The sequence below is a fragment of the Dama dama genome, chromosome 13 (assembly GCF_033118175.1).
Source record: "Dama dama isolate Ldn47 chromosome 13, ASM3311817v1, whole genome shotgun sequence".
NCBI classification, from domain to species: domain Eukaryota; kingdom Metazoa; phylum Chordata; class Mammalia; order Artiodactyla; family Cervidae; genus Dama; species Dama dama.
This window is the reverse complement of record NC_083693.1, coordinates 54,740,693-54,767,888: the sequence shown is the minus strand read 5'-3', so window position 1 is coordinate 54,767,888 and position 27,196 is coordinate 54,740,693. Positions and strand designations below refer to the sequence as shown.

The 27,196-nt window shown below is 41.5% G+C and overlaps 2 protein-coding genes across 4 annotated transcripts in view; one reads left to right on the top strand and one right to left on the bottom strand.

The window, feature by feature from the left end:
- Positions 1-9,339, top strand: part of SLC25A21 (solute carrier family 25 member 21) — a 503,486-nt gene extending 494,147 nt beyond the window's left edge. For both annotated transcript variants that reach the window (XM_061159188.1, XM_061159189.1), the window contains exons 8-10: positions 3,646-3,827; positions 4,732-4,784; positions 8,042-9,339. In XM_061159188.1, coding sequence (XP_061015171.1) covers positions 3,646-3,827; positions 4,732-4,784; positions 8,042-8,103 — 297 coding nt within the window. In that variant the 3' untranslated portion in view covers positions 8,104-9,339. The remainder of the gene's footprint in view (positions 1-3,645; positions 3,828-4,731; positions 4,785-8,041) is intronic.
- Positions 9,340-9,391: 52 nt separating this feature from the next.
- On the bottom strand, positions 9,392-26,103 carry PAX9 (paired box 9). Of its 2 annotated transcripts, XR_009695448.1 has the most exons (5): positions 25,880-26,103; positions 24,495-25,121; positions 21,394-21,536; positions 10,098-12,511; positions 9,392-9,672 (listed from the first exon to the last, which is right to left on the bottom strand). XR_009695448.1 is itself a non-coding variant. In XM_061159187.1 (4 exons), the coding sequence occupies exons 1-4, from the start codon at positions 25,881-25,883 to the stop codon at positions 12,257-12,259; spliced, it is 1,029 nt and encodes a 342-aa protein (XP_061015170.1). In that variant the 5' UTR covers positions 25,884-26,103; the 3' UTR covers positions 9,485-12,256. The 2 variants fall into 2 exon arrangements, 1 of the variants encoding a protein (XP_061015170.1); XM_061159187.1 differs by having other exon boundaries at positions 9,485-12,511.
- Between the last annotated feature and the right edge of the window lie 1,093 nt (positions 26,104-27,196).

Genomic DNA, 27,196 nt, shown 5'->3' with positions numbered 1-27,196 from the left:
TCATTCTTGAGGCAAGTGGATGCCTCTCCCCACTAGGGGAAAGATCAGGAAGTATAAGAAAGAAGAGCCCAAAGAGTAATATTTCAAGACTTTACTCTATGCTCATTGCATTCTTTTGCTAAAATCTGGTCACAGGTTGCCATATCATGGTTCTCTCCGTGAGTCACTGAGTCATGGGGTCTGGCAAGCCCAGGCCTGGCTCCATGACCCGAGAGTCTCAATTCATTTGCCTGGAAATACTCCACTTTGCAAATGTCCAATGCCTTGTCATGTCCCCATGTTAATGCTTCCTGGCAGAGAGACAGAAACGTCAAGTCCTAGTAGGAGCTCATTTCCAGGGTAGAAGATACCAAGCTTTGAGAAACAGTGATTAAGAGGAAAGCCTGATGCTCACTGTTTCTACAAAATAATAATAATAAGTGCAGTGATAAGCTAATCAGCAGACATTTGTTTTGCACTTACTGTGCACACTCTACGGTAGATGACACAAAGAGGAGTAATACATGCTCCTCAGCATACATGCTGTGTCAGCTCACAGTCCAACAGGGAAGATGGATACGAGCAAAAACAAACCAGACACAAAGAGAAGTGTAGCAAGAACGATGATCGCGACAGTGCTTCAGGAGCACAGGAGAGGGAGAAGTCAGTTTCAATGGTGATGCATAGACGTCTCTCGGGCAAGCTGGGATTTAAGCTGGACTGTAAAGAGTGGGGCTGCTGTCCATGAAGATGATAGTGAATGGTATTCTAGGCTGTGTGAGTTGTTTGAAAAAAGATGTGGAGTTAGAAAAGTATTTGGTAGAAAATTTGCATGATTATAATTAAGATTTAACCAGCCTGACTATAGTATGGGTTGGGCATAGAGGTGTAGAATTTGAGGCTCGAAAGTTTAAGCTGGAAGCGTATCGTGGGAAAGAAAGCAAAGGCCAACAAGGAGTTTTGACCTTACTCTCCGTGGAGTGGGGAAGGGTTGAGGGCCTTTGAGTAGGGAGGCAGATCTGTTTTTATAAAAAGAGAACCCTGGTGCCACTGCGAAGAACAGGTGACAGAGGCAAGAAGAAAGCAAGACCTAGAAAGTCACAGGCTTGAGCCAAAGCCAGAGAAGTGAGAGTAGCCAGAGGGGATGAAGGGGAGGGACATTTGAGGGGCTGGATTCATCCAAGGATGGCTGCGACATGCAGCAAAGAAAGCAGAGGGGAGCTGGCCAGGCTCTCCTTGGCGCACCTAATTCCCAGCCGGGTTGCTGCCTCTTGCAGACCATAGGCTCAGAGGAAGAGGCTGAGAGGGGCCCAGAGGGCTTTTGTGAGGGGCACCTCTTGGCTATCCCCAAAGACTTTTCTCCTCCCTAGAATGTCCAGAGGGGTAGCAATTGGCCATCTGCTTTGCCCGTGTGGAATATCAATCAAAATCAATGGTTCTCAGATATGGGCCCTCTGTCTGGCCAGGTGAGAAGTCCTAAATTTCTTTTAAGTCAACGTTCAGGCACTTTCCCAGGTGATTCTGATCTGGGACTCTAAGGTGGGTATGAGGTAGGGCTGTGCATCCATATTTTGTAAAGCTCCCAGGTGACTCTGATGCACAGATGAATTTGGGAACTAGTGTGGGACCTTCCTGCTGAGCTGAGAAATGTGTAGAAACCATGGGTTCAATGTAAGCTTGTGCTAGTGAACACTATGATGGCTTGAAGACCTTAGTATTTGGTCCCCAACACTGTCTCAAACATAATGACCCTCGTTGAGTGTCTTAGCCACCCCTCCCTCCTCAACTCCAATCCTCAGCAAACACATCAGGAGTGGGGGAGAGCTGTGTGCTTGACAGGATCCCCTGAATGTCCCAAAGGTCTGTGTGCATCCAAGTCATCACTTTCACCCTTGTCCTTGGCCATGTCACAGGAGCACCATGAGGGTCTCATGGCAGGTGTTTTGAGACTTTAGAAAACAGGCTACATAAAAATACTATCCATTTTCTGCCAGGCTCATACAATATTCATAGCACTTTTATTAGTGTTGTTTTTATTTTTCAGAGAAACCATACAGCACAAGAGTAGGGTAGGTGTTAAACATGTCCCTTCTGTCTGCTGGGCTCCATGGGATGCAGTGGCCAGCGCATGGTCAGACACCCAGAACTGGCCCTGAATCCACCACCCTCCTGAGCTCCAGTTTTGCTCCTGTGCCAGCATGGAGGAGGGTAACATAAAGGCATTTTTCTCTCCTTGTAAAAGAGAAGAAAATGGGGGAGGGGGAATTATTTAAACACACCTCACTCATACTGCAATCACAGCATTGTTTTTCCTGTTGAAACACCCTGTTGGTTTTTAAATCCCTTTAAACCTACTCGGCACCTGTATGGCCCAGATCCAAGAATTATTATCGAACCGCTCGCTTTTTATATTTAAACACGTAGGAGTTTCTGTGATGGTATCTGGCTCTTGGTTTCATTGAAAATTTCAGAGTTTCCAGAATTTTTCTTCTTCCATCAAAGTTAGAAGCATGCAATTCTAAGACCTGATTTTTTTTTTTTTAATTAAGCAGAGAATGGTTCCCCCCTAAAGTTCTCCTGCTAGATAAAATAGCATCACGGCACGACCCGGTGTTGTTCCTCTCTGAAGACCTTTCTGAAGTACTAACCAAAAGAGAGGGCAGAGGGAGGATGGGGGAGGTCTCTGTCAGCAACTTATGGTGTGTGAGATGAACTTTCTTTTGGGTAAGGACTGAGGTTGAGAGCAAAATTAGAACTTCCCGGCAAATTCATTATAACACAGTATAATGTGAGCTCGCTGGGCACAAAAATAGGCTGAAGGAAAGCAACTTCAACATCAGACCTAATTAAATACTTTGATGTCAGAAAGCAGAGCAGGCAGGGGTGGAAAATCAAATCAGACCAAAGTGAAGGACCTAAATTCAAATGGAAAGAAGAAATATTTCTCCCTCTCTCTCTCTCTCTCTTCTTTTCTTCCTTTGCCATGAAGGAAGAATACGATTGAGGAACAATGGGCTATAAATTCTTCAGCCAATTAGTCCAGTGACTTACTACTGTTTCTAGTGCACAGAATGTCAAAGGCTATTTTGCAGCCTCCCCAAGTTGGTTTGTTAATAACAGGAAGCTAGCACTTCTCAGTACAGTGGATCAGCTACACGTGAAAATAAATGCAAAAAACCTGGAGGGGAATAGCAGCAGACCGAGAGTAGCCTTGATTTAATTTAACATTTGGGGGTCCACACACAAATGAGCATTTTAGTAGGCTTCATGGTGGAAGTTGCTGTCATTTGTAAAATATTCTGGCCAATTAGCTAATAGTGTGCTTGGATTTCTCCTGTTTTGATACAGTAATACTAAGTACATTGTGAAGCCCAATTATACAAATCATCCCCATATGCCATACCAGTCTTTCTTTATGAACTGTGTTTATAAATCCTGTGTGAGGAAATGTGTACTTCAGCAATTTAGACCATGTGTAAAAACATAGCCAATGGGATTGTCAAGAAAACAAGTTCCAGCCTAGGAAATCCTAATGTGTTCCGCTGGAATAACAGGAGGGTGCCAGGCAGCGCAATGCTCTGCTTAAATACATATTGCTTTATCGTGTTTAACCGATTTAGGGGCTTCCGCTTCCCTTTCTGTTATTTTATTCTTCTTTTCTTTTAGGATCCAACCTTGGAGTTTTTGAGAAAATTTGGGATTGGTCTTCTCTCAGGCACAATAGCCTCAGTCATTAACATCCCTTTTGATGTTGCCAAAAGTCGGATTCAAGGGCCTCAGCCAGTTCCTGGAGAGATCAAGTACAGAACCTGTTTTAAAACAATGGCCACGGTCTATCAGGAAGAAGGGTAACACACTCTTATTTTAATAAATGAGCAAGACTAAAGCATTGCTAAAGCCGTATTATACTTCTATTTTGATGAGGGCCATTAAGCCCTCCTCCATTGGGTCTGTGTCTGAGAAGCTTTAGGGAATAGATCAGGAACTTTGTGAGATAACACAGGAATGAGATGTTGCCAAAAACCTTCTTACACCAAGAAACATGAGCCACGATCATTCAGTATACAGTATGTTTGTCCGAGAATGCCAAGGTGAACTTTCCGCTTGACAGTTTGCATAATACGCTATTGCATATAATATGCCTTGTTCCCACATGGGCAGGAGAGCGAGTGTCCTCTGACTATAAACCTAATCAAAATGTCACCTAATTATATTCTCCTGGGAGAGTTAAACATGATAGTTCTGTGAAAGTAGTTTCCTTTTAAAGTATGTGCCTTTTTCTTCTGGTCTTTTTTAGTTTTTTAAGTCTTGTTTTTGTCTTTCTGCCCCTCCTTACCAGGTCTCATTCTCAAGTTGGCAAGTAATGTTTTATGATTTTGATCTAAACTGCATCATATTTCTTTTTGTGAAGACTAAGTCTTTTAAACTCAATTACAAGAGTCATTTTGTCCATATACACAGCTGTCTTAAAAGTAAGGCCTGTCTTGAACACAAAAACTATCTCGCTGATGAAAGTCCTATTTCTGATGGGACAAGATCAGCATAGCTTGAGTAATAAAGAATTAACTCTTTCCTCTCATCCAATTTGCTGCAGGGAATACCTGGCCAGATACTATCTGTTTGGGGATTTGAAAATTTTTTTCAAATGACTTGTTTGGGTAAATACTGGGTCAACATCTCTATAAAGCTGAGGTGCAAATCCATTGCATGTTCAGAATAAGAATGTTTGTGCTCTTTCTCTCCTGCTTCTAGCATTTTAGCTTTGTATAAAGGCCTGCTTCCCAAGATTATGAGGCTCGGACCAGGTAATTATGTTTTCATTACTTATAGCCTTCCTTTTTTATTGTTCTAGTATCTTTCTTGTTCTTATTTGTGTCTATCGGAGAAGGCAATGGCACCCCACTCCAGTACTCTTGCCTGGAAAATCCCATGGATGGAGGAGCCTGGTAGGCTGCAGTCCATGGGGTCGTGAAGAGTCAGACATGACTGAGTGACTTCACTTTCACTTTTCACTTTTATGCATTGGAGAAGGAAATGGCAACCCACTCTAGTGTTCTTGCCTGGAGAATCCCAGGGATGGGGTCGCACAGAGTCAGACACGACTGAAGTGACCTAGCAGTAGCCGCAGTAACACAATAAAAGTTGGTCACACTGTGAAACATGGAAACCTTAAGAATAAAAAGTTGTGTAGCAGTAAGACACTAAGGGAGTCCATTAGATGTGTTGTACTTTTGTTTATAAAGTATTATTTACGGCCTTGCTAGAGGCTGATAGAAGCCAAAGCCCAGCTTAAGTCAATAGGAAAGGATCCACAGTCAGTTGGAGTTTGAGTGGCTTCTGGCTAAAGGGGAGGATTTTCATTGAGTAAGGGACCAGCCCAATAAACCTCTCTCTGGTTCTAGTTCGTTCTTGCTCCTGCCTCAACTTTGCTTGACAGAGAGAAAAGCAGGAGGACTACTCCATGAACAGCTGGCCACATCTCTGCACGGTCGCCTCTGGGGAGGGGAGCGGGGAAGCTGCAGCCTGGCTCTCGCCTTCCTGGCTCCTGTCAGCGTGATGGCGGAGGGGATTGGCTCGGGGCCTTACCTCAGGATGCCAGCCCACAAAAAGCCGGCTGCCATTCCCACAGGGAGAGTCAGCTGCCTCTATGTAAATAGATAAGAAAGCAACTGCTGCAGACTCTACCACCTGGGCAAATAGTCTTGGATTATAAGCAACCTTGTGAATAAGTACAGAAGTATGCACTAGGCCACACAGATTTTTTTTACCAAGCCACACTCACCTACTTAGACATCCTGGTAATCTTCCCCCAAACCTTCCCCTGCTCCTCCCCCCCTCCCTTTCCCCTTCCGTCCTCCCTTTGAACACCCCATGTGTCCCTTCCCGGCCACACTCACACACGTGCATATTTACATTTAAATCTCAGCCTTTCTGCCAACCTGAGATATAGAACAGCAGTCTGTAAATTGAAGCTGTTGAACAGTTCATACTTTCATATATTTAGAAAACACTTTTACAATTCCCAGTCCATCTATCCCAGACTTCCTAGGCATTTAAGCATGGATTTTTGCTTCACATTTGAGATTCAGACCTCTTACTGGTCCATGTATAAAAATGAACTCAGTCATAAAGAATATTGGTGATTTTGTGGAACTCTCTCTGCAAGAATGTGGTGTTTTTCCTTCACCACACAGTAAAAACCTGCTAGTAGACCTAGTATTAGAGAAAATCATAGGACTGACCCTCCTCCAGCATTCTCAGGAGGCCATGGGCCTGAAAAGGGAGAGTGATCAGGGAGAGTTTAGCTAAAATGGTAATTGACTGGAACCTCAATCCAAAACTCTTAAATAATCTGACCCCAAGTTTTGTTAGAGGCTTACAAATGTTTGGTTGGCTTTTTAAATGTTTTCGCATGAGGTGTCCTGAGTTGCTGTGGTGTTAAATCCAATGAAAAGGGTTGTTGTGAACATACTGTCCAGGCTAAACAAAATTGTGAATAACTGGTCTGCACTGTCATCCCAAACATGCAAGTCCTACCAACCTCAAAGGAAAGAAAGTTGTAGAGAGGAAGGTAAGACTTAAAGATAAGAGTTTTGTTTTGTTTTGTTTTTGAGAGAGAGGGTAAAAAAGAAAAGCTGGATGAACCTGGAATTCTCATCCTTCATTCTGGAGAAACATCCCAACTTATATACGATTGTGAAGGGTAAAATACCTTAGTTTTGTAAGTCTTAGCAGCTCTCTGTGGCTAATGATCAGGATCTCCTAGGAAAGAAGAATTTTAAAGTCTGTGGTTCAGACTCCAAATATCACTACTCAATTCTGTGTGTTCTTGTCTTACACTGCAAACGGTTAATAAGAGGAAATACAGCAATTACATATGTATGACAGCCCTCTGTAGTGCATCCCTTTTTGTTTGCCAGAACTCCAGGAGGGCTACAGCAGCCAAGATGGGGCTAATAGAGTATCTTCATGGGTTAAAAATGAAAATTACAGGCAGATAATTATCTTTGGCATAAGGTTACACAAACATGTGCAGCCTGTAGATTAAAAAAAAAAAAAAAAAGCATATGGCAGTGTGTACAAAATAAGATGAAAATCAAGTTCTATTTCTTTCTGTCAAAAGTCAGTCTTCTGTTCACATAGCCAAGTATTCTCTAAGATGTGCTCTGGATATTTGTCCACATTTTGATTTTGTAATACTGTTCACATAGACACGAAAGGACAGAGAACATTTTAAAGGGCACAGGATGTGTGCTGTTTACCGCATCAGAGAGAACACAAAATCATTCACATACACGTGCTTCTGATGTCTAGGAATTCAGCAGCCTCAGTGTTTGTCTTCCTATATCGTATTCCTGTTGACATATTATATAGCAAGCCTTTTTGCAGCCAGTTATATAACTCTTCTCTTCCCAGATAAATGATGGTCTTATGACACCTAATACAACTACCAGATTTGCAAGTGCAATCCATATCTATTTGAGGCAGATGAAAGGAATGAAGGCAACAAAAGGAGGTTGAAAGCTGGTTAAGTTTTGAAATACAGATTTTAGAAGGACTCAGAAGCTATTTTTCACATTACAATCCAGTTGAAAGCTGTAAGAGAAAACCAGGCCCATCTATCAAGCACCATCTTAGAATTCTATGTCCCTGTTGAATGCAGCTACAACAATGCTCATTATAAACTGGAAAAGATAAATCCTTTGCCTGCATGTGACAAATCCGAAGGTTTCTGTTCACGGGAAAGTCACATGCCCTTACATGACTAAATGTGTATTTATTTACTTTTAAAAATTAAAAGTGCCTGAAAAAGAATCTGATGAGAAATGATGAAGGTTACAGAAACTCATGAGGAAAAAATGTATTTGGAGGCTCAAAATGGTCTTGATTTTGCTCTGAGAATTTTCCACAGTAGTTTTCTGTCTATGCATTGGAGCTTGAGAACAGATGATTCTGAATGGCTTCTGCCTGATAGGCTGCATAAGACTCCAGGGGATTCAGAAACCCAGTGGGAAAGACAACACAATCTCACAGGATTAAAAATTGCTCTTTTCTTTTCTAGGTGGTGCAGTGATGCTGCTGGTTTATGAATACACCTATTCATGGCTTCAGGAGAACTGGTGATTGCCTACGGTGTATTTTTCCCCCTTGTGAAAATGGATTTTCATTAGACAGCACCATCAGGAGGCAAGACTATCTATCAGTTAAGCCTATACAATGATAAATTATAATTATACACTTAGATACAGTTGTAAAAGGTAAAACAGTGTTCAAGAACAAAACCTATTTTGATACTTCAAAAATTATCTCTAGACAATTTGAAACTGTCGTTTTAATATCCTTAAAACTAAGAGGAGAAAATTAATACTGTGAAGCAATGAAATATATAAACTGAATATAGAAAAGTAGCATGGAAATTAGATATATTCCATAAAAAACAATACCAATGTTATGACCTATGTTCCTCTTATGCGGCTTTACAATAAAAATTCATTGTATTGATGATTATTTTTTCCTGAAAGGTAAAGAAGTGCTTATAAGTGAAAAAAATATGCCAAAATTTAAAGTTTTATAAGGAACTAAATTCTTCCATAAATATTATTTAATCATATACAAGGAAAATGTTTCTGAAGGGTACTAAAATGGCCTTTTTAAAATTTCATGTTAAAATGTGAATTGTTGGTTTCATCTCATCTGTATTTTCCTAAACCTACTTTATATTTTGCACTGTTGGTTAAAGCAGGTCATATTTTTAAATTATGATATTTGAAGTCTTTTGTGACAAAGATAAACCATGAAATTATATTAAAACTACTTTTCTTCACATAGTTCCCTTTGAAAACAAGTTTTAATGCTGAAATATTTTTATGTTAAATCAAAATTTGAACTGCTCCTTAGGCCTGTGTGTGCTGTCTGTGTTTGCATCACATACCTTTTCTCAGAATTCTTATCTATGCCATTTTTTTAAAAGGATGTTTAGAATAAAACTACATTTCTAGCTTACTAGTTTTAAGTGATGGTTTCAGATGTGAAGTCTACCAACTTCAATGTTAAAATATGTATTACGAAGGAGAAAATGTTTCAAAAGAGAAGTTCATTCTTAGCATTTCCAAAGATGCCTGTACTAACATGCACTCAAAAAAAAAATTTCCTTGACGTTGATGTAACGAGGCTTAATTTTATATCTGCATCCTGAAGTGATGCTCCTTCAGTAGCTCGAGTCAACAAAGATATCGGTTCTAGGATGACACCTGTTCTTAACTATAACCAGAAGATCTGTCTACCATGAAGCTGTATCACTAAAACATTTTGAAAATAAAAAATGAAAGATAACATGGTAGTTATTACTTTTTATTAATTTAGAGCATTTGAAGTATAAAAATAAAGGCTTTTGACATACTGTATATACATACACGGCCTTCACTTGTACATCCTTTCCAGCGTGTTCTTTAATTTATATTTCAGCCCAATACTTAGTAAGAGGGTCATTAAAAGTAGGACAAAACAAGAGAAGTAAGAATGTGTCTGTTGTCCAACTGCATTCTATCCTTGCAGGTAACACTCTGCACCCTTTGAGAGAGAGCACTGCCTCCAGAGGCCATGAAATTGAACCTTTAACCTCTCCATGTGGATGAGATGGAAAAGGATCTCTGAAGAGTGCATTTGCCAGGTTAAAAACAACACTTTTACCCCCTAAGAAACAGAGGAAAAAAGTCAATGTTAACCAATAATAATAATGTTTTAAAAAATCAAACAACCTCATCTCCCCTCCCACTTCCCTTCTCTCATTTTTAAAAGTAGTTTTAAATCATAGTGTGCTTTGAATAGCAAATTGTATTTGGGCTTTCTCTTATCTTTTAAAATTTACTCCATGTGAATTCACCATTGCTAAGAAAAGGCCTCCGGGGGAGAAAAGAAAAGGAAAACTTTTATAGTATTAATATTAGATTTTTAAAGATACAAGAATCAGGAAAAAATTATAAATAGCATATTAACAAGAGACTTCTTAATTTAGATAAGGAAAATAACATTTAGTTGTATTTCCATACAAATTATTGATATTTTTTAAAGACTCCTAATAGCCTCCTAAAAACATCTGATCAGAAATCATTCTGTACCTTGTGTCAGTTTTTCTGCATGGCAGGAGAGTCCTTGTACCGTATGGTTTTAAAGTTTCCACCAAATATCGGACTGGTATTTTGTTCCATTTGGTTTATAGTTCTATTTTCTCACCAGACTGGGAACTCCAGATGTCAATAGGAGTTTTACAAGATCAAAGGAAGACTATGGCCCTGAGAGTTCATCTGCTCCTTCTGCTTATTCTTCTCCTGAAGTTATAATCCTCTGTTTGTAGCACTGAATTTCAGTTGCTTTAGAAATAAATGCAGTTCAAAGCTCTCTACGAGATATCTGCTGCTTGAAAAAAGCAATTCCTCGAACATAACTTGTGTGTCAGAAATCTGCTTACTGTTTATATCATAGTGATTTGAAAACCTGGCTAATCTAGCCATCCGAGGTTTAAATGAGGCCATGAAACCGATGTGACAGAAGTGGATTGCCCCGTGGGCTGTACACAGCCCAGACAGGAAGAAATCAAAACCACCTAACATCCATATCTAGTGATGGGCCCTGTTAGTTATTGCACAGAATCAACACCAAAAAAAAGCCCCACAATATATTAATTTTCCAATAGATGAATTGTACCAACGTTTTAAAAACGTATTTTCAAGCCTATATTGCCAAGCAGGAAGAACTTTCTAAACAGAAGAGATTAAAACTGTAGATTTTTTCCCAAGAAAATCAGTTGTTTTAAAATATGAAACATAATCACATGCTCTCTCTCTCACACACACACACACACACATATACCCCCTCAGTTCTATTATTGACATTAAAGTGAAAAGAAAATTGGTTTCAAAAGACCCATTAGTTAAACCATGTCCTGTAGCTCCAGAAATGAATAAAAGGAATTTTTAAAAATTAAATAGCATTTGTATTTCTAATACCATCACCAGTTTACCTACACGAGACACACATGCTTCTGTACAACAATGTAAACTTCACAGCAAGCCATTTCTACATTCATTAGAGCGGAATTTTCCATTTTCTTTAAATTACAATGTAATTTTGGGCTGAGATTGCTGAACACACAGGTAAGCCAACAATAACAGTACAATTTAGTTTCACAGTGGTTTTTTTTAACATAAAGTTCATTTTAAGTGTCTTTGCAAAGCATTTCACATTAAACTTAAGTTTCTAAGTGACTTCCTTTAGAGCCTCGTTCAGATATTTCCACCCTCTTGTCTTTATATGCTTGGCATGTGTGTTGATTGGGATACAAAATGGGAGACTGGCTTGTTTTATCTGTTTTTGAGTCCTCTGTTGTAGAAAGAAAATGTCCTTCATGAGATGTCGAAGCCTTCACTGCACACACAAAATCTGGGGCAAGTCCAGGCCCAGGAGCCTGAGCAGCCCACCACCAAACAGAGACAAAGACATTGCCGGAAAGTCACCTTTGCAAAAAGAAAGAGAAAAAAAGGAGAGGTGGGGGGGGGGGGGCAGTGGGGAGGGGGTCATCCCATGGAATGAAAACACAAATGCACCATCCAGAGTCCGTATTTACAAACTAATAGAAAATATAAACATTATTGTATTTGGAACCAAGTCAAAACACCAGGAGGAGCTAAATTCAGATATTGCTTAAGTTATACATATATTTTCCAACAAAATAGGTCATCTGTTAAAAATAAAGGATCACTCAAGTCAATTATTGATTGGTTTCCTAATGATGAATTAAGGCTTATTTTATTACCTTATTTGATTAGACGGTGTAGCATAACTTTTTCTATATGTATTTTCTTTTATTGATTTTGCAGAATCTCAACAATTGCACATCTCAGAAGTTCAGGTTGATTTAGAATAAATATACACATGTGGTTTTACCAAAGACTAGTTTTAAAAGTTCCTTAAGCCCTTTGAGGGGTGCAGGTTTCTTCACTACGTTAAAAACAGTGTGTGGGCAACACAAACATCTCATTCAATCCTTAACATCGCTTTTGTTTTTTAAATCCTAAAGTCATGTCAGGTTTTCTGTCAGAGAGAAGTTATGGCGAGAAATATTTAAGTGTCATCAGCACAAAGGAGGTGAGTCCATAAAGCCAGCTTTCCGGCAAAAGGGTTGGAGGGCAGAGGGGTGGGATCCGAGACAAGGGAAGAGGGGGAGGGTGTGCCGAGAGGGAGACTCCTCGGGTGAAGCTGCTGCAGACAGAATCTCCCATCAGAGCGCGGAAGCTGTGACAGAGTGGCTACCTTCTCGGGCTGCCTGCATTCCCTTGAACGCCAGCGACGCGGGAATGTCACAGTTGTGGGGGGAAAGTGGGGTGCCACTGGCATGCTGCCACCCGTGTCCAGCAACATAACCAGAAGGAGCAGCGCTGTAGGTCATGTAGGGCGACACTTGGGCCGGGGTCGGGTAAGGAGCCATGCTGGATGCTGACACAAAACTGCTTACAGCTGGGAGACCGTTTGGTGCCTAAAAGGAGTCGGAAAAGAGAAGAGGTGAAAATAATCACATTAGAGTGGTTGATATTTCACCAGTTCTTAGAAAAACGCAGAATGTAAGTTCTGAGCAGTAACTGACAATATTCTGACTCTACCTTCTAATTTCTTTTTTTTTTTTTTTTCTTAGATTTGACTCTGTTTATATTCTAAATGCATTCAGTCTTGCTACTTAAACGTATTTTTTTCCACAAAGATTTTGAGGAGGCTAAAACCAGAAAATCCACAGTATTTGCTTTTGCTACTTGGAATTATAGGAAGGAAACACAAGGTGAAGAAAGAATGAATTGTGATGAAGTACTCTTAGAATCCGTGCAGCTCTCTGTCCGCCTCTGTCAGCTCCCCCCCACACTCCAGTTCTGTTTGGCGCTTTTGCTGAGATCTTTGTGAAGGGCCTGGTCGGGGTACTTTCATTTCCAGTAAAGAAGGGCAGAGTGTGTGCTGTCATTTGAGAAACTCAAAATGAGCATGACCTTTGTTAAATAAAACACGGCCATATTTTAAAACATCATGTTGAAAATGCCTGTTGGACAAAGGACATGCAAAGATCAGGCAGTTTGTCTATAAGTGTTTTTTAATGAAGATGAGGCGGGTATTTCTTCCAGAGTTACTTTATTAAAAAGGAAACTGTCAGAATATGAAAGGATTACATATGCATGGTTTTGAAATTGGAAAATTTGCTTGCAAAAGTTTTACGGCTCTGTGATCTGAAGTTTTAGAAGCCATGTGGATAAATCTCTTGAAATGAATTTAAATGTAAAATCTTAGTTTGCAAACAAAACGCAGCAACTCTGGCAGGCAAGTCTGCCTAGAAACCTTGGCATGCAATAAATTATTGTTGGTATCGTTACTATTAACAACACCAAAAACACCCTGATTTCTAATCCTGATTCTGGCATGAATACTCAGCACCCTTCTTTAAGTAACTTAATTTTCCCCCTTCAATTTCTACATTGTTTAGAAATAAGGAAAATGCCATTTCCTGGTGGTGATCTGAATAAATAAACATATCACCACATTTCCTAATGAAAATATAATGTAAATAATAGAAATATAATTCATAACACCAATTAATTCTTAGAGGTAAGAAAAGCAGACATATGTTGGATACTATTTCCAATTCAATAGCAACATAGAAATTGTTTTCCAATGTAATTTATTTGGTTATTATTTTCACTTCCATGTCTATGAGAATGCAACAGTGGGATCTCAAAAATTATTTTCTCAATGTAGAGTAGTGCATGGAGTAAAATATATACATGGATGTAATTTAACACTGCTTGTGAATTTCTGTCAAAATAAGAATAAAAGTACAGGGGTTAACTTTATGTAGCTAGTTCTATAAGAACACACACCTCCTGTTCTTTTTTTTTGTCAGAGTGCTTGTTCTTTGAAAAATGGGGAAGAAGAAAGAAAACTGAGGTTTCCTGAATCTGTCCTATGTCTCAGGCACTAAGAAATACCCAACATATTTTATCAAAGAATTAAACTGATAAACTGTATCTCATTTTAACCTACTGAGTTTATAATAATTACAAGATAATTTATAATGAGTAAAACTCTATGTTTAATTGCAACTAAAATGTGTTACAAAGGATGATGTTCTGATTTTTAAGAAAGAAGCCATTGTACATCACTGTTGAATATAAATGAAATCTTATCCTCTTTTTACACAAGAGAATATAGATTAAGGAGTTCAGCCATTTATCCTAGGCCAATCAATCAGCAAGTCCATGACCATGTGTTAAAAGAAGTTATCACCCCTTCTGATACAGGATTCTCTGCAGCAAATCATACTGTTTCTCCCGGACAATTAAAAGATACGATTTCATTCCAAACTAGAGCATCTTTTCTGGTAAAAGTTTCTTTCCTCTTCTAGAACCTGACACTCAGTCTTAGGCCCTAATTCTGTTTCTTAACTTCTAAAAAAAACCCCTCTTTTTCCTGTTTTCTGAGAATAGCTCATTAGAAAATGGTTCAAAGGAAAAACACTTTAAGGCTCTCTCAGCAAATGAGTATGAAGATCAAGAACTGGCAACCTGCAGAAGAACTTTAGCATTGCACAGAGATTATATTTCTGATCATTATTATCTAGAATCTTCCCAATAACCTAAAAGAAATTAGTTTGGAAAGGAATTGCTCCAGTTCTATTATGGAAAGGTGTCTGGATCTGTATCTGGTCTCTTCTATTCTAGTATTAATTAATATTTTATACACCAAGTATCATAAAATAAGAATGTTAAGACTAAAGTGTTAAGGCTAAAATTACTTTAAAACTAATGAAAACTTCTGCTCAACATTTGACCAATACATGGGTTAGACTATGTAGTATTATACAGAAACAACATATTATTTAGCAACACAGCAGAAAAAAAAATGTATTGGTGAATTCTGTTTTTCATCACAGCTAAATTTTTCCTACTCATTCTTTTTTCTTTATATATATTTTTTCTATCATTCAACTTTACAGTTCTCTGTGAAATACTTTATCATATTCCCCTTTTCCCTTTCCTTCCCTTACACCCTTGCTGCTAGAACCATTGCTCTGATGTTACCCCTTTATTGGGGGCTCTTCAGCTCCTCAAATGTAATGTCTACAATCCTTGATGTGGGTCCACTTCTTTTTGCCCAGAGATGTTCTCCTGAGAAGTCAGGATGGAGTGGATTCTCATTTTAGATAATGCTCCTAGGATTTGTGGGAAGTCAAAACATTGAACTTAAGCCCAGGTTACCATCAGGTGCCTTATTTATGCCATAACTACATTTGTTCACCAACTGTAAAAAAAAAAAACAAAACACACACACACTAATAATTCTTTCCAGATTTGTCCATTTTCTATTAAGGCACCAAATTTATTTTTTATGTTAAATATTTCAAAGTCCTCTAAAATCTGCAATATTTTTAGAGTCATTTTAGTGATGCAGGCCCCACTATACTGCAGAAAGGAAGGTTGGGAAGGGGACCTTCGAGAGGTTTGACCTCTTCATCGTTAGGAGGCAAGGGAAGGCTCAAGAATTTGCTTTAAAAAAAAAAAAAAAGAGAGATCTTTAAACAGCATAGAAATAGCTCTTAGCTTTCACTCATGTTAAATTATGACCTAGATTTGGGGTGGAAAAATTTTGTCTTAATTTCCCTTTTTACTTTTAAAGTTCACATTTAAAAATTTCTTTTAAACGGCATAATCAAGATGAGAGAACAAATATGCTTTAAATAAAATGACCTGCCACCATCACCATTCATTCTAGTGACCCAATAAACACATCAATTTTCTCACTATTAATTGTGAAACATGACATTAGTAAAAGATATAAATCTCTACCAGGTAAAGTAATTGTTATTTATGAAGCAATCATTGAAAGAGTAAAATTTTCCACCATAAAGGAAAACAACTACAGGTAGCATTGATGTTTGTTTATTCTTTCCAGTAAAAGAGCACATGACTTAAACTTCCCAAATCTGTTTAATGTTTTCAGTGAAGGGCATGTAATTAATCTGAAAAGCTAGTTAGGCTGAGTAGAGACTACCAAATGTACACCATAAATATCGTGGGAGCAAACATGCTAAATTACTCTATTTAATTGGATTGTAAATATGATTTATAAATCGACCAACATATGGAATCCCCAGGGAAGAGTAAACAAATTTTCCAAATGAAACCCCAGCAATGGGCATGTAATGGAAATCTCATTTCTGAAAATGACTTTACCTAAAGATTCCATAAATAAGACCTCAATCTATCAACCCCTTTTTCATGTGGATCATGTGGATCTTCCATGGAAGCCACGAGAATCCTTTCCTCTAAAGAACTGTACAAGGGTCCTCCCTAAGACAAACTATCTTCAACCTAATTTTGAGAATGAGATTTACTAATACAAAGTAAAATAGACCAAACTGTATACCCTGGAAAAAGTAAGTTTCTTGTTTTGTTGAATGTTTCCAGGAAAAGATACCTTTTATCCCACTGACATTAAACAAAAGAGTTCAGGGAAAAAATACGTTAAGATGCAATGTAGTCTAGTTACGGTTATCACAAGAATGAATGAAAGTATGACTTTTCATTGCATTTGTTCTAAAATGTTACACAGATTTGCCAGTTTTTAAAAATATTTTCAAATGACTACGTTGAGAAGCTGTATTGGCAGAGAGTTAGACTATAAACAGTCTGAGGACAGGGTCTTGCCTTTAATCATCTCATGTCCTCACAAAATGGGACACATTATAGGTGTTTCGTAATCACTTGTATACTTAAGTTAGTGCAGCCTTTTGAAAGCAAAATGTGTGATGCTCTTGCTTTTTAAAAACAAGAAAAAACAAAACAAACAAAAAAACTGGGCACCCTTTATCGCAGAATAAGCATTACATTTTAAGTAAGCAAAATGAGTAAAGCTGTTGAAAAGGTAAATAAAAGTTGTAACCTAGCTATTTCATTATTTAATTTATGGTCATTGCATTTATTCTCCTCCCCCCACCACTGCCCCCAGAGAAAAAGGAAATGCATTAGTTTCCAAACACTCATGACCATGGAAAGAAAACTGGTATGACAACTGTCTGGCATCTAGAGGTTATAGACAATTCCTCAAATTCTGGGAGTTGTCTACTCAACTTTGCAAAAATGCAAATAGTAGTGCCAAGTCTTCAATCCACAATCTTTCATCCACTCATCAGCCCAACCTGGTCCTTCCCTTATGATAAAATGAGTTTACCCTGGCTTTATAATAAAGTATGTTCAGCCACAAACAGCTGTGCTTCACCTAGAATTTCCACCTAGGTATCATAAGCAAGAAAAAGCTTCAGATCAACAAGATTCTCTCTCGTTTTTTTTTTTTTGTGAAGTCATTTTTCTGGCTGCTGTTCTACCCTTCTTAATTCATTATGCAATAACCTAGTAAAATAAATCTGACAAAACGAAATGACAGTTGTAAATATGATTTCAACATTCATCCAAAAGGATCTTAATTATATTTAGTTATCACATTGCATATCTAATTGTCTCTAGGTAATGGAAAGCTGCTATTTTAAATGTTTTTCTAAATTTTATGTTTCCAAAATGTTAATAAAATTGATGTATCCTTGAAAAAAATTTAAATAGCTTTTTTTGGTATTTCATATGATATGTTTTACCAATACATAATTACTAATTTTAAAACATAGTTAAAAGCTAGCCAGGTCAAAGAATATTTTTCATAATAGGTAGTATGAATTTCAAAGACTATTAACATTTGCCTAAAATTGATTCTCTATAAAATTATGAATTATTTAGCACAAAATAACTTTATTTAACATGAAGAAAAATCTAGGGCAACTTCATTTATATTTTCACAAGAACAGTATGTCTGCAAGGACAGTCAGTCTGTTAAATAATGCACTAGAAAATTATACTCAGGAAATACTATATTTTAAATATAATGTACAAATGAATGTTTCATAAGAATTTCAGATTAATTTATGTCTCCAAATTAAACTCTTTTCACATCTCATTTAACTCTGAACTTTTTCTTAAGTTCAAGTATTTATAGATTATTCTCCATTCCTGATATCTCAATTTATAGCTAATTTTATATTAAACTTGCTAAGTTGATTTCACTACCCCAAAATAAAGATACTCAAAGCTTATAAATCTACCATTCAGATTACTTGAATCAGAGTACCAGATATTCTTTTTTTTTTCCTTGAGAAAGTATGCCTAATAATACGAAGAAAATTTCAACACCTATACAACTGTTTATGAACTCTTTAAAAAAAAAATGAGGTAGTAATTCACTAAGTACCATATAAAAGGGTAGATATATTCCAACCGCCTGTTTCTGTATATGTTTTGTTTGTTGGTTTTTTTTGCCATGCAGTTGCATTCAGAGAGTTTTATATTTTCAACAGAAAAGAGCCAGCCATTAGGACCCAGAGAAACATTATTGTCATTGAGAGTTAGATGAGATTAAAGAGTTCGAGCCCAACATTAAATGTAGGTGAAAAAAGTAAAAATAAATATCCTTCTTCCTCTATTCTCAAAGATAGACAATAAGGATTTCTGAATGGCACTATAAAATATCAATTGCAGTGTAACAGTAATGTGTGCAAGTTTGAATATTCTAATGTTTTAAAAACAAGATAGATGTGTGCATAAGGTTCTAATTACTAGCAATCGGGCAACTTTCTTTGCAGTTTAAGCTGAAAACAGAAACTCTAGATTACAGTAATCAATAGAACCTATGATCAATTGTTGGTAATTTTACAGGTATATTCTGACAAAGGATTATGCTCTAAGTCCTATGATCCTGAACTCTCAATTTCCTCCTTTATTAACTAAAATGGAACTGAGATCATATAATAGTGCGCTATTTAATAACAACCATAAATACCATAAAAGTATTATGGGCAAAAATCTTGAGAAGTTTTTTTTTTGCCAAAGACTTTCAACTTTTGTTCATAACACAGAGAAAAGTGTTACCCAAGTTTACACTAGGATTGCAGAAACATACATATGCTGATAACATTTTGAAAAATAACCTTAAAAAATAAAATTACCCTTCAAATATTTGTAGGAGAAATGCATATACATATATGGAATACACACACACACAACACACCTTATATTTGCAAGTCTGTTGATGAGCAAATTTTAATGTATAACTTTACCCTCAAGGAAATTAATGTCTAAACTCCAAAAGTGCTCACAAAATGACACATTCTAAGTATATGTGTCTACTTAGCACACCTTCAGCATTAAGCACTATTTTGACAGCTATAATAGAGTAGCTGCTGACTTAATTATGCATGGAAATTTTTCAAGTTTTGAAATTTTACATCATTTATATTATCTTACAACATGGCAATGCAGAAGGTTAGCAGATTGCCATTAAGAACTTTCCAAATGAAAGTTTGATACAAATGTCTTTTTCTTCAAAAATTTTTAATTTTTTCTCAAGCATTTAGAACAATACTTATTGGCCACTTGTTTAAATTATTCATTCTTATAAATTGATAATTTAATGATTTGATAGTCACTGCATAAAATGTAATGGATTTTTAATGTTCAGAAAATACAAAGTAGATTACTTCACACTGTTCTATTTTTATTTTAAATTGATTGGTTTCATTTTGAAGTGTGTGTATTAACTAACCACTTCTAAACAAGATTAAACACTAGGTCTATAATTCAAGGGAGTAAAAATAAAAGTAATTCTAAAGATTCTTGTATTATGACACTGCTTTATTTATAAACTAGGTTCATCAACTTTATGTGGGAGACTTTTTTTTGCAGCTCTATACTTCACAATGTTATTTCAGGAAATGATGACCTAATAAACATTACTGAGCACCTATTAAATGCTTACTACTCTATAGGCTAGGTGCTTTATAGACACTCTATTGTTTGTAACAAAATACCTTGACACTTTCTATGAACTCCCTGATCAAAATATATTCTGACAAAATAAAAAACTGCCTGTTTTTAAGTCAATCTCTAAGCGCCATTTCTATCCATCGGCAATATATAATGCATACTTACTATGTGCCCCATGTTGTATTATCACACTGAAATTTCACACTGCTTGAGGTTGGGCCTATTGTTTCCCTGTTTTATAGATGAAAAAAGAGAGACCCTAAAAGGTTAAATAACCTGCTTAAGTGGCAATGGTGCTATTGATCATAATGCCTCTTCTGTCCTACCTGCTCTTTTGCAGAAGAAGGTAGTGACAAACTTTCTTATAATTTCTCGTTCGCATGCTTAACAAATAGAGATTCAGGAAAGGGACCCTCCTTCCTTGCTGCTATTTTCTGTGATATTTGTCATGGGAGAGCTACTAATATATATGGGATTCTGTTTTAACAAAATAAAGGAGGGAAGACAAAGTGGAAATGGTGTTTGTTAGAGAAAATAAAGACTAGGATTTTTTTTTTCCCCAAGTGAATAAAAGTTCCAAGTTCCATTGAGCGGAAAAAACTGATTTTTACAGATATGAAAACATTGGAAGTTTTAAGATTTCAAAATAATAAAAGAAAACTGGGTATTTTGAGGCTCTGGAATAGGAGTTTGGCATGAATAAATTTGCAAACCTACACAGGTCTGTTCAAAGAAGGTCCGGCTTTGTTGTTGTTTGGTTTTTTGAGAGCTTTGAACTCCTGACTCCACCGTGGTGATGAATTTAGATTCAAAACTCTGGGGCTTTTGTTGTTATGGTTGTTTAGCTTTTCTCAAGGAAAAGAAAAAAAAAACACAACAACACGGGGTGTTTTAAGTTTTCTTTTGGAGAGTCGAGGGAGGGACAGAGGGAAAGAAAAATTAAACGGTCGACAGCCAGTCCGTATAATTTGAGGTTTTCTCACTAACCTCCCTGGGGAGATGACGACGTGACCTTTAATCGGGGCGCGGGAACTGTCTGAAGTTGCTCTGGTTGCCCTCTACTCGCCGTCGCGGGGCCCGCCACGCGCGCCTGTGCCCGGGGAGCCGCGGGCCGTCCGTGCGGGAGGAGCCGCGGCGCCGCGCCCTCGGGCGTGCAGGCCGCTCGCCGCGCGCGCAGCTGGGAACCCATGGCCGCCCGCCTGGCCCCTCGAAGACGCCTTCCCCGGTGAGTGCAGCCCCGACTCGGGCCGCGGAGAGGGCTTCGGGCGCAACTCGTTTGGCCAACAGGCCGCGAGGCGCTTCCAGGGCCGCCACCCCGGCCCCCGGCTGAGGGGTCGAGGCCTCACCCCGCCCTCGCGCGTCCGGGCGTCGTCCCACCCCCGCCGCCCTGGCCTGGGGCTCGTGGCCGCCACGGGGAGGCGGCTGGGGCTTCTCCTCGGTCGAGGCTCCGAGAAGGGCCCGGACCTCCATCGCCCAGAGCCCCGCGGCCCACCAGGCGGGGCCCCCGCCTCCTCACCTGCGCGTACTTGGCTTCTTGCTCCAAGGCCCCCTTCTCCAGCCCGTTGACCGCGTGCGGGGCGGCGGCGGGGAAGTTGCTGCGGCCCAGGCTGCTCCACTCCTCCACCTTGGGGCTGTGGTAGGGGGAGCTGTCGCTCACTCCTGGGGGGAGGAAGAGAGGGCGTCAGGCTGGACGGCCGACCGCGCGCCCCCTCCTGAGACCCGCCCGGAACCTGCGACCCGCGAGCGCCAGGGCCGCGACCTCGGGCGGCCCCCTGCCCTCCGCCTCCCAGGGGCGCGGGCCCGCCTCTCCGGCCGGCAGCCCGGGGCCCGGCCCAGGTGACGCCTCGGAGTAGGCCTCTCCCGGCTCTCTGCCCCACGCCCGCGGGAAGACATTTTTTTTTTTTTTTTTTTCTTTTTTCAACCGGCCTTTGATTACCTCCTCCCGTCCTCGCTCCCCCGGGGAAACGAGTGGAAGGAATCAAAGTTTTCCCTCGAATTTTCTCAAATCGGGGAAAGAACGCGTGAAACTGGATGCGCCGTTCTCCCCAGTCCTAACTCAGGGTCGACTGGGGGTTGACAAAAATCTGAGACTGGTGCGGGCTGAAACGGGAGATAGGGTCGCGCTGGACGAACTATGCCTGTTCTGGCGCTCAGAAACATCCAGAAAGTGCTCACTGTGCTGTGGGGATCTAGTACTTAAGTCAACAGATGGAACAAAAGACCCGTAAAGTCTTTTGCAAACAAATGACTAAAGGATGCCCACAATATACATGCAAAGCCTAAGTGCATAGGTGTGTGCCTCCCTTGTGTGTGACTGCCCTTCGTGCTCTATCTCTATACATTAAATACTGAGATGATGTGCATATGACTCAAAAAACAAATAGTACAATTACCACTGTAAGTGCCACCAGTGTCAGAGGTAAGGTCATAGGTTTACTTTTTCAATGAAACAAAAGGTTAGGAAAATTAAAGTGGAATTAAGTGTTTTGGACAAGAGGTAAAGCTGTCAACTCTCCTTTATGCTCTTTATAGAGATGCAAAGAAAATTATATGATGTAAACCGATTACCACAATACCAAGAGGTGTGCATGTTGAATCATGGGCATCTTTAAGTGAGCAAGTACAATTTTAAAGAGAAGATATTTGAAAACGAGGAGCAGTTTGTGTTGGGACCCATGGGTGGAGGACTGAAGTTTGACAAAGCTACTACAACGATCTTAAACGCTTCCATCTGATACAGTGCTTCAAAAGCAGGGCAATCATTTTGAGGAAAGATCGTTTGTAGAAATAATCATTTTATATTCACAGATTTGTCAGAAAACAGGTTGTTTAAAGCTGGCACCCAGAATCAACAATATGTAGAATGAAGAGTTGCTTCTCTCCATAATCGAATACTTTTCCGACTGACATTTGGTCTGATTGTAGGTTCCCTAGGGAAGAAAGGTTTTCTTTTCAACTCTGTCAGTCTTTTTTCACTATACCTCCCCCTCTCCAAAGAATTAAGATTGTGTTCCAATTTGCACCAGGAAATAGTATTTTGGCCCAGAACTGCCAGTCTTTCCTTGCCTTCCCAGACAAAAGGCAATCGGTGGGCACAAGCCTGAAGTTATCTTAAGAAATTGAGATCCCCCTGCGCGCCCCCATTTCTGCTGATCTCACACTTTCCCATGAACAGGGGCTTCCTTTAAATGTCAGTGAGGTCAGTTTATCCTATAAATCAAGGGCAAACTCTCTCCAACTAAAGCTCCAGCCAGCTCCAAATAAGACAAAACTGGGCCCTTAGAAGGATCCTATAAAGTCACAGTCAGAAAACAAGAAGATGAGAAATCAGGGCTATGCTTTAATTATTTAAAAAGATAATTGTGCCAATGTGGTGGCAACCGAGAAAGGCAGGAAATAATTAAATGAACTATTTCCCCTTTTCCTATTTAATCCCCCCCCCCCCCCAGCTCTTTTTAAAGTTTTGGCTGAGAAATTAAGAAGGTAGGCTCTTTGTATTATTTAAATTCTGCGTCTAGGGCATTTTTGACTTTGTTTTCTCCCTACTGAGAAAGAAGTTAACGCGGTTTTACGTTTTGTTATATTCTGTTTTAACAACGCAGTAAAAGAAAACAAACTCGGGTCTCCTGCGGAAGCCGGACTGAGCATAAAGGCGCGGGGAACCGTCCTTAGCAGCAGAATAAGACACTCACAACACGAAACGTCAAGGGTGAGAAAGGAAAGGAACGGTGGGGTGGCACCACTGAAAACGTGCAGGGACGGGATGTCCACTAGGATTCCCTGGGACTGGGGGACCCTAAAGGAAGCGGCAGGCGCGGGGAAAACGGGAAAGAACAGGAGGACAGCGTGGAATCGCCGTGCATTTTCCCTTCATTATAGCGGTGGTTGGCGCCACTTCCTAGGATATGTATGTGCTGAAATCTGTTAAGGTAAAAAGTGTCCAGTGGCGGGGAGGAGGAGAGCGGGAGAAAGAGAGAAATAAAGCAGAAAATTAGTCCCAGAATGAGCAGTGCTCTAACATGCAAGTTACTAGTAGTAACTTCGGGACCTCCGTTTCCGAGGAAAATGAAGTGAAGCATAAGAATGAAACCAATTAGGCGACATTTGAACTTCCTGCCTGAGCAAATTTGGTCTGATTGCCAGAATGCAAGAAGAATACTGCAATTTCTACAGAGTCCCCGACTCCCCAAACAAGCCGCCCGAAGTCGTCTCTGCAGCCGGCAGCTCCACGGGCCCGCTCGGGCCTCTCGGGCTGCGCCCCAAGTCCGGCCCCGGCCGCGCTCTCCAAGTGAGCGGGCTGGTCCGAGGCTGCCGCGGCGCGAGAGGCGGGGGAGGGTGGAAAATGCGAACCATGTGTTGGGGATGGGGGATGTTATGGGTCTGGTAGTTTGAGATGAGGCAGTAGACTGTGTGTGGCAAGGAAACGAAGGGCATGAATTTCACGTTAATGAGATCAGGACACCCCCTGGGAGGACTCCTGACGTTTCCAAAGGAAAAAGTCTCAGGTGGTGGGACAGACGCAGGCCCCTGGAGGCGCAGATGCGGTAACCCCAGAGAGGGTGCGGAGGGAAGCTCTGCACAATCCCATATCCGGCCCCCCCACCCCCGTGCCCTTACCTTGGTCGGTGATGGAGCGAATGCCCAGGATGTCGGTGACGGAGTGCGAGGAGGGCCAGGTGCGCGGCATGGCCACTGAGCCGGGGATGGCGGGCACCCCAGGAGGCGTGGGCACCTTAGCGGCGGCCGCCGTGATGGGGCTGGGATAGGAGTAGATGTGGTTATAGGGCAGCGCCGGCTGCGGCGCCGGTTGGTGCTGCTTGTAGGAGTCGTAATGGCCCTGTTGGGCCAAGTTGCCGATCTTGTTGCGCAGGATGCGGCTGATGGAGCTCACCGAGGGCACGTTGTACTTGTCACACACGCCGTCCGCCAGCAGGCGGTCCCGGATCTCCCAGGCGAAGATGCCGGGGTCTCTCTGCTTGTAGGTCCGGATGTGCTTCACTACGGTGGGGGTGGTGACCCGAGGCTTGCTGCCCCCAATGGCTCCTGGCAAGATCGAGCCTGTCTCATTGTAGCGCGCCAGGATCTTGCTGACGCAGCCGTGCGAGACCCTTAGCTGGCGGCTGATGTCACACGGTCGGATGCCCAGTTGGGCCAGCTCCACTATGCGAAGCCGGATGGCGTTGGGCAGCGGCCTCCCGTTCACGAATACTCCTCCCAACTGGTTTACCTCCCCAAAGGCTGGCTCTGCAAAACGAACACACGGCGCGCGGGGACGCGCACCCACAGATTGGGACAACCGCTTGCCACTCGGCCTTCGCGCGCGTCAGGGGGCAAGGCGGAGGCCCCCGCCTGGGACTAAGGACCCGGGCTTTCACCAAACCATACGGTCCCCGAGCCTTGAGGAACGGCCTCAAATCACCGCGGTTGAGTCAGACCCTCCTCCCTCATTCCGGCAGTGCCTGCGGCCGATACAAGCAAATAAAGTGGTGAGACGCAGGGCCTCTCCGATTTGTTCAGAAGCCTCCGAAGCAGGCGGGGAAGTCGGTCTTGACGCCTGCAAAGCGGTTCCTTCTCGCCCACTCGGCGCTAATGTCCTTGGGCCGCTCCCCCTTGATCCCCAGCGCCCCGCCTAGGGACCTGCGCAATTAGACAAAGTCTAGTCCTTTTTTTTTTTTTTTTCTGGTTGGCTTTTATACCCGGTGTACGAGAAACAAAATTTGGTTCGCCACCAGGGCGCGGGGCTTCCTGATGCCACCGCTCCCTAGTCTTGAAATCAGAAAATGGCATCAACAGCAGCAATCCAGTAGCCAGCGTTCAGACTGAACTGCTGCGAGCCGCTGACCCTTAGCGTGTTCCTACAACTTGTAGGAACACGAGCAAAGTCAATAAGGAGAGTGTGAGCACTCAGTGGTGCGCGCCCTAGCGCGCCCTCCCTCCCTCCCTCGCCCGCTCGCTCCCTCCCTCCCTTCCCGGCTCTGACAGCGTACCCCGCCGCCACTCACCCATTGCTCCGAGCAGTACACCAACCGGGCCCCAGTTCCGCACTCCCAGAAAGAAACTCTTCGCTTGGCCTTAGTGGCCCGTCGTGCTGCTGCCCCGGGCCGCCGGTGCCTCCGCTTCCCCCCTGGAGGAGGCGGCGAGAGTGCAAAAGGAAGGAGTAAAAGGAAGTCTGTGCCCCGCTGAAAGAGGCTTGAGTTCTGCATTTCAATCTAAGCAGCAACGTGGGCTGGCCTGAGCGGGGCCGGGCGGCTCCGTCTATCACTCACTAGGGGCACGCCCCCAAAGAGGAGGGCCCGGAGGCAAGCTGCGTGGTGATTGGTTTGGCCCGTTGAGCGACAGCACAGTCCGGGAAAGTTCTTCCGCTGTCTCTTTCAATCTCGCTCTGCACCTGGGTGACTAAATACAATGAAAAGAGGTGTTTGACACCTTCCCAGGGGCAGCGCAAACAGCAAAATCAGGCTCTTAAAAATGCTGAATAAGCAAACTAAAGCTTTTGGTCTGAATTCGAGAGACCCGAAGGGAGAAGGGGCCGAGAAGACTTCTTTGGGGGGAAGGCAGACATCTCAGAATTTAAGTTAAAACTCTAGGTGGGAGGTGAGCGCCGCAGTCTTTGATGGTGGTCATGGCGAGGGTTCTTAGAATAGCCTGTCATGCAAGCTTCAAGAGGTTGTCAAGAGAGGATGGCTGTTACCAGCGGATCTTACTGCACTACATCCTACGCCGAGAGACCAGAGCGCAGGTGTGAGAAGGTAGGCCCATCGGAGAGACGAGGAGAATAGGGGAGACCTAGCCAAAGGGTCGCAAAGAGTCGGATAAGAAACTGGGCGACTAAACACGAGCAGGAGCCAGAGATGGAGGCCACTGTTACCTCTAGGTGGACACCGCTCTCCTCGCCTCGTGACTAACTCCCCACAACAGTCTCTAGAGAGTTCATCCAGGAATGCGGGGTCAAACATTAGCCTAGGCTCCAAGCACGAACGTAATTACACGCGACTACAGCGAGCGCATAGCCAACTTCAACCATTGACAGGCATGGGGCACTCTCTGCGGAACCCAGTGCGCTGGAGAGCTCAGTCATGTTGCTGGTTCGCTGGCCCTTGGTGCCGACGACGTCCGCCGGGTTTCCCCCACCAGTGAACCACTGCAAAGGGCTTATGTTTAAACGTGAAAGACTGGTTCCTAAGAATGTGAACACCATCACATGTATGTGAGTCCCGCATCTTCTCACTAGCTGCCAGAGGCCCTGCAGTTAAGCCTACCTTCCTAATTTTCCTTTTCAGTCACGCAAACTCTAATGTAAAGTGTCTTTTTAGCGGTCA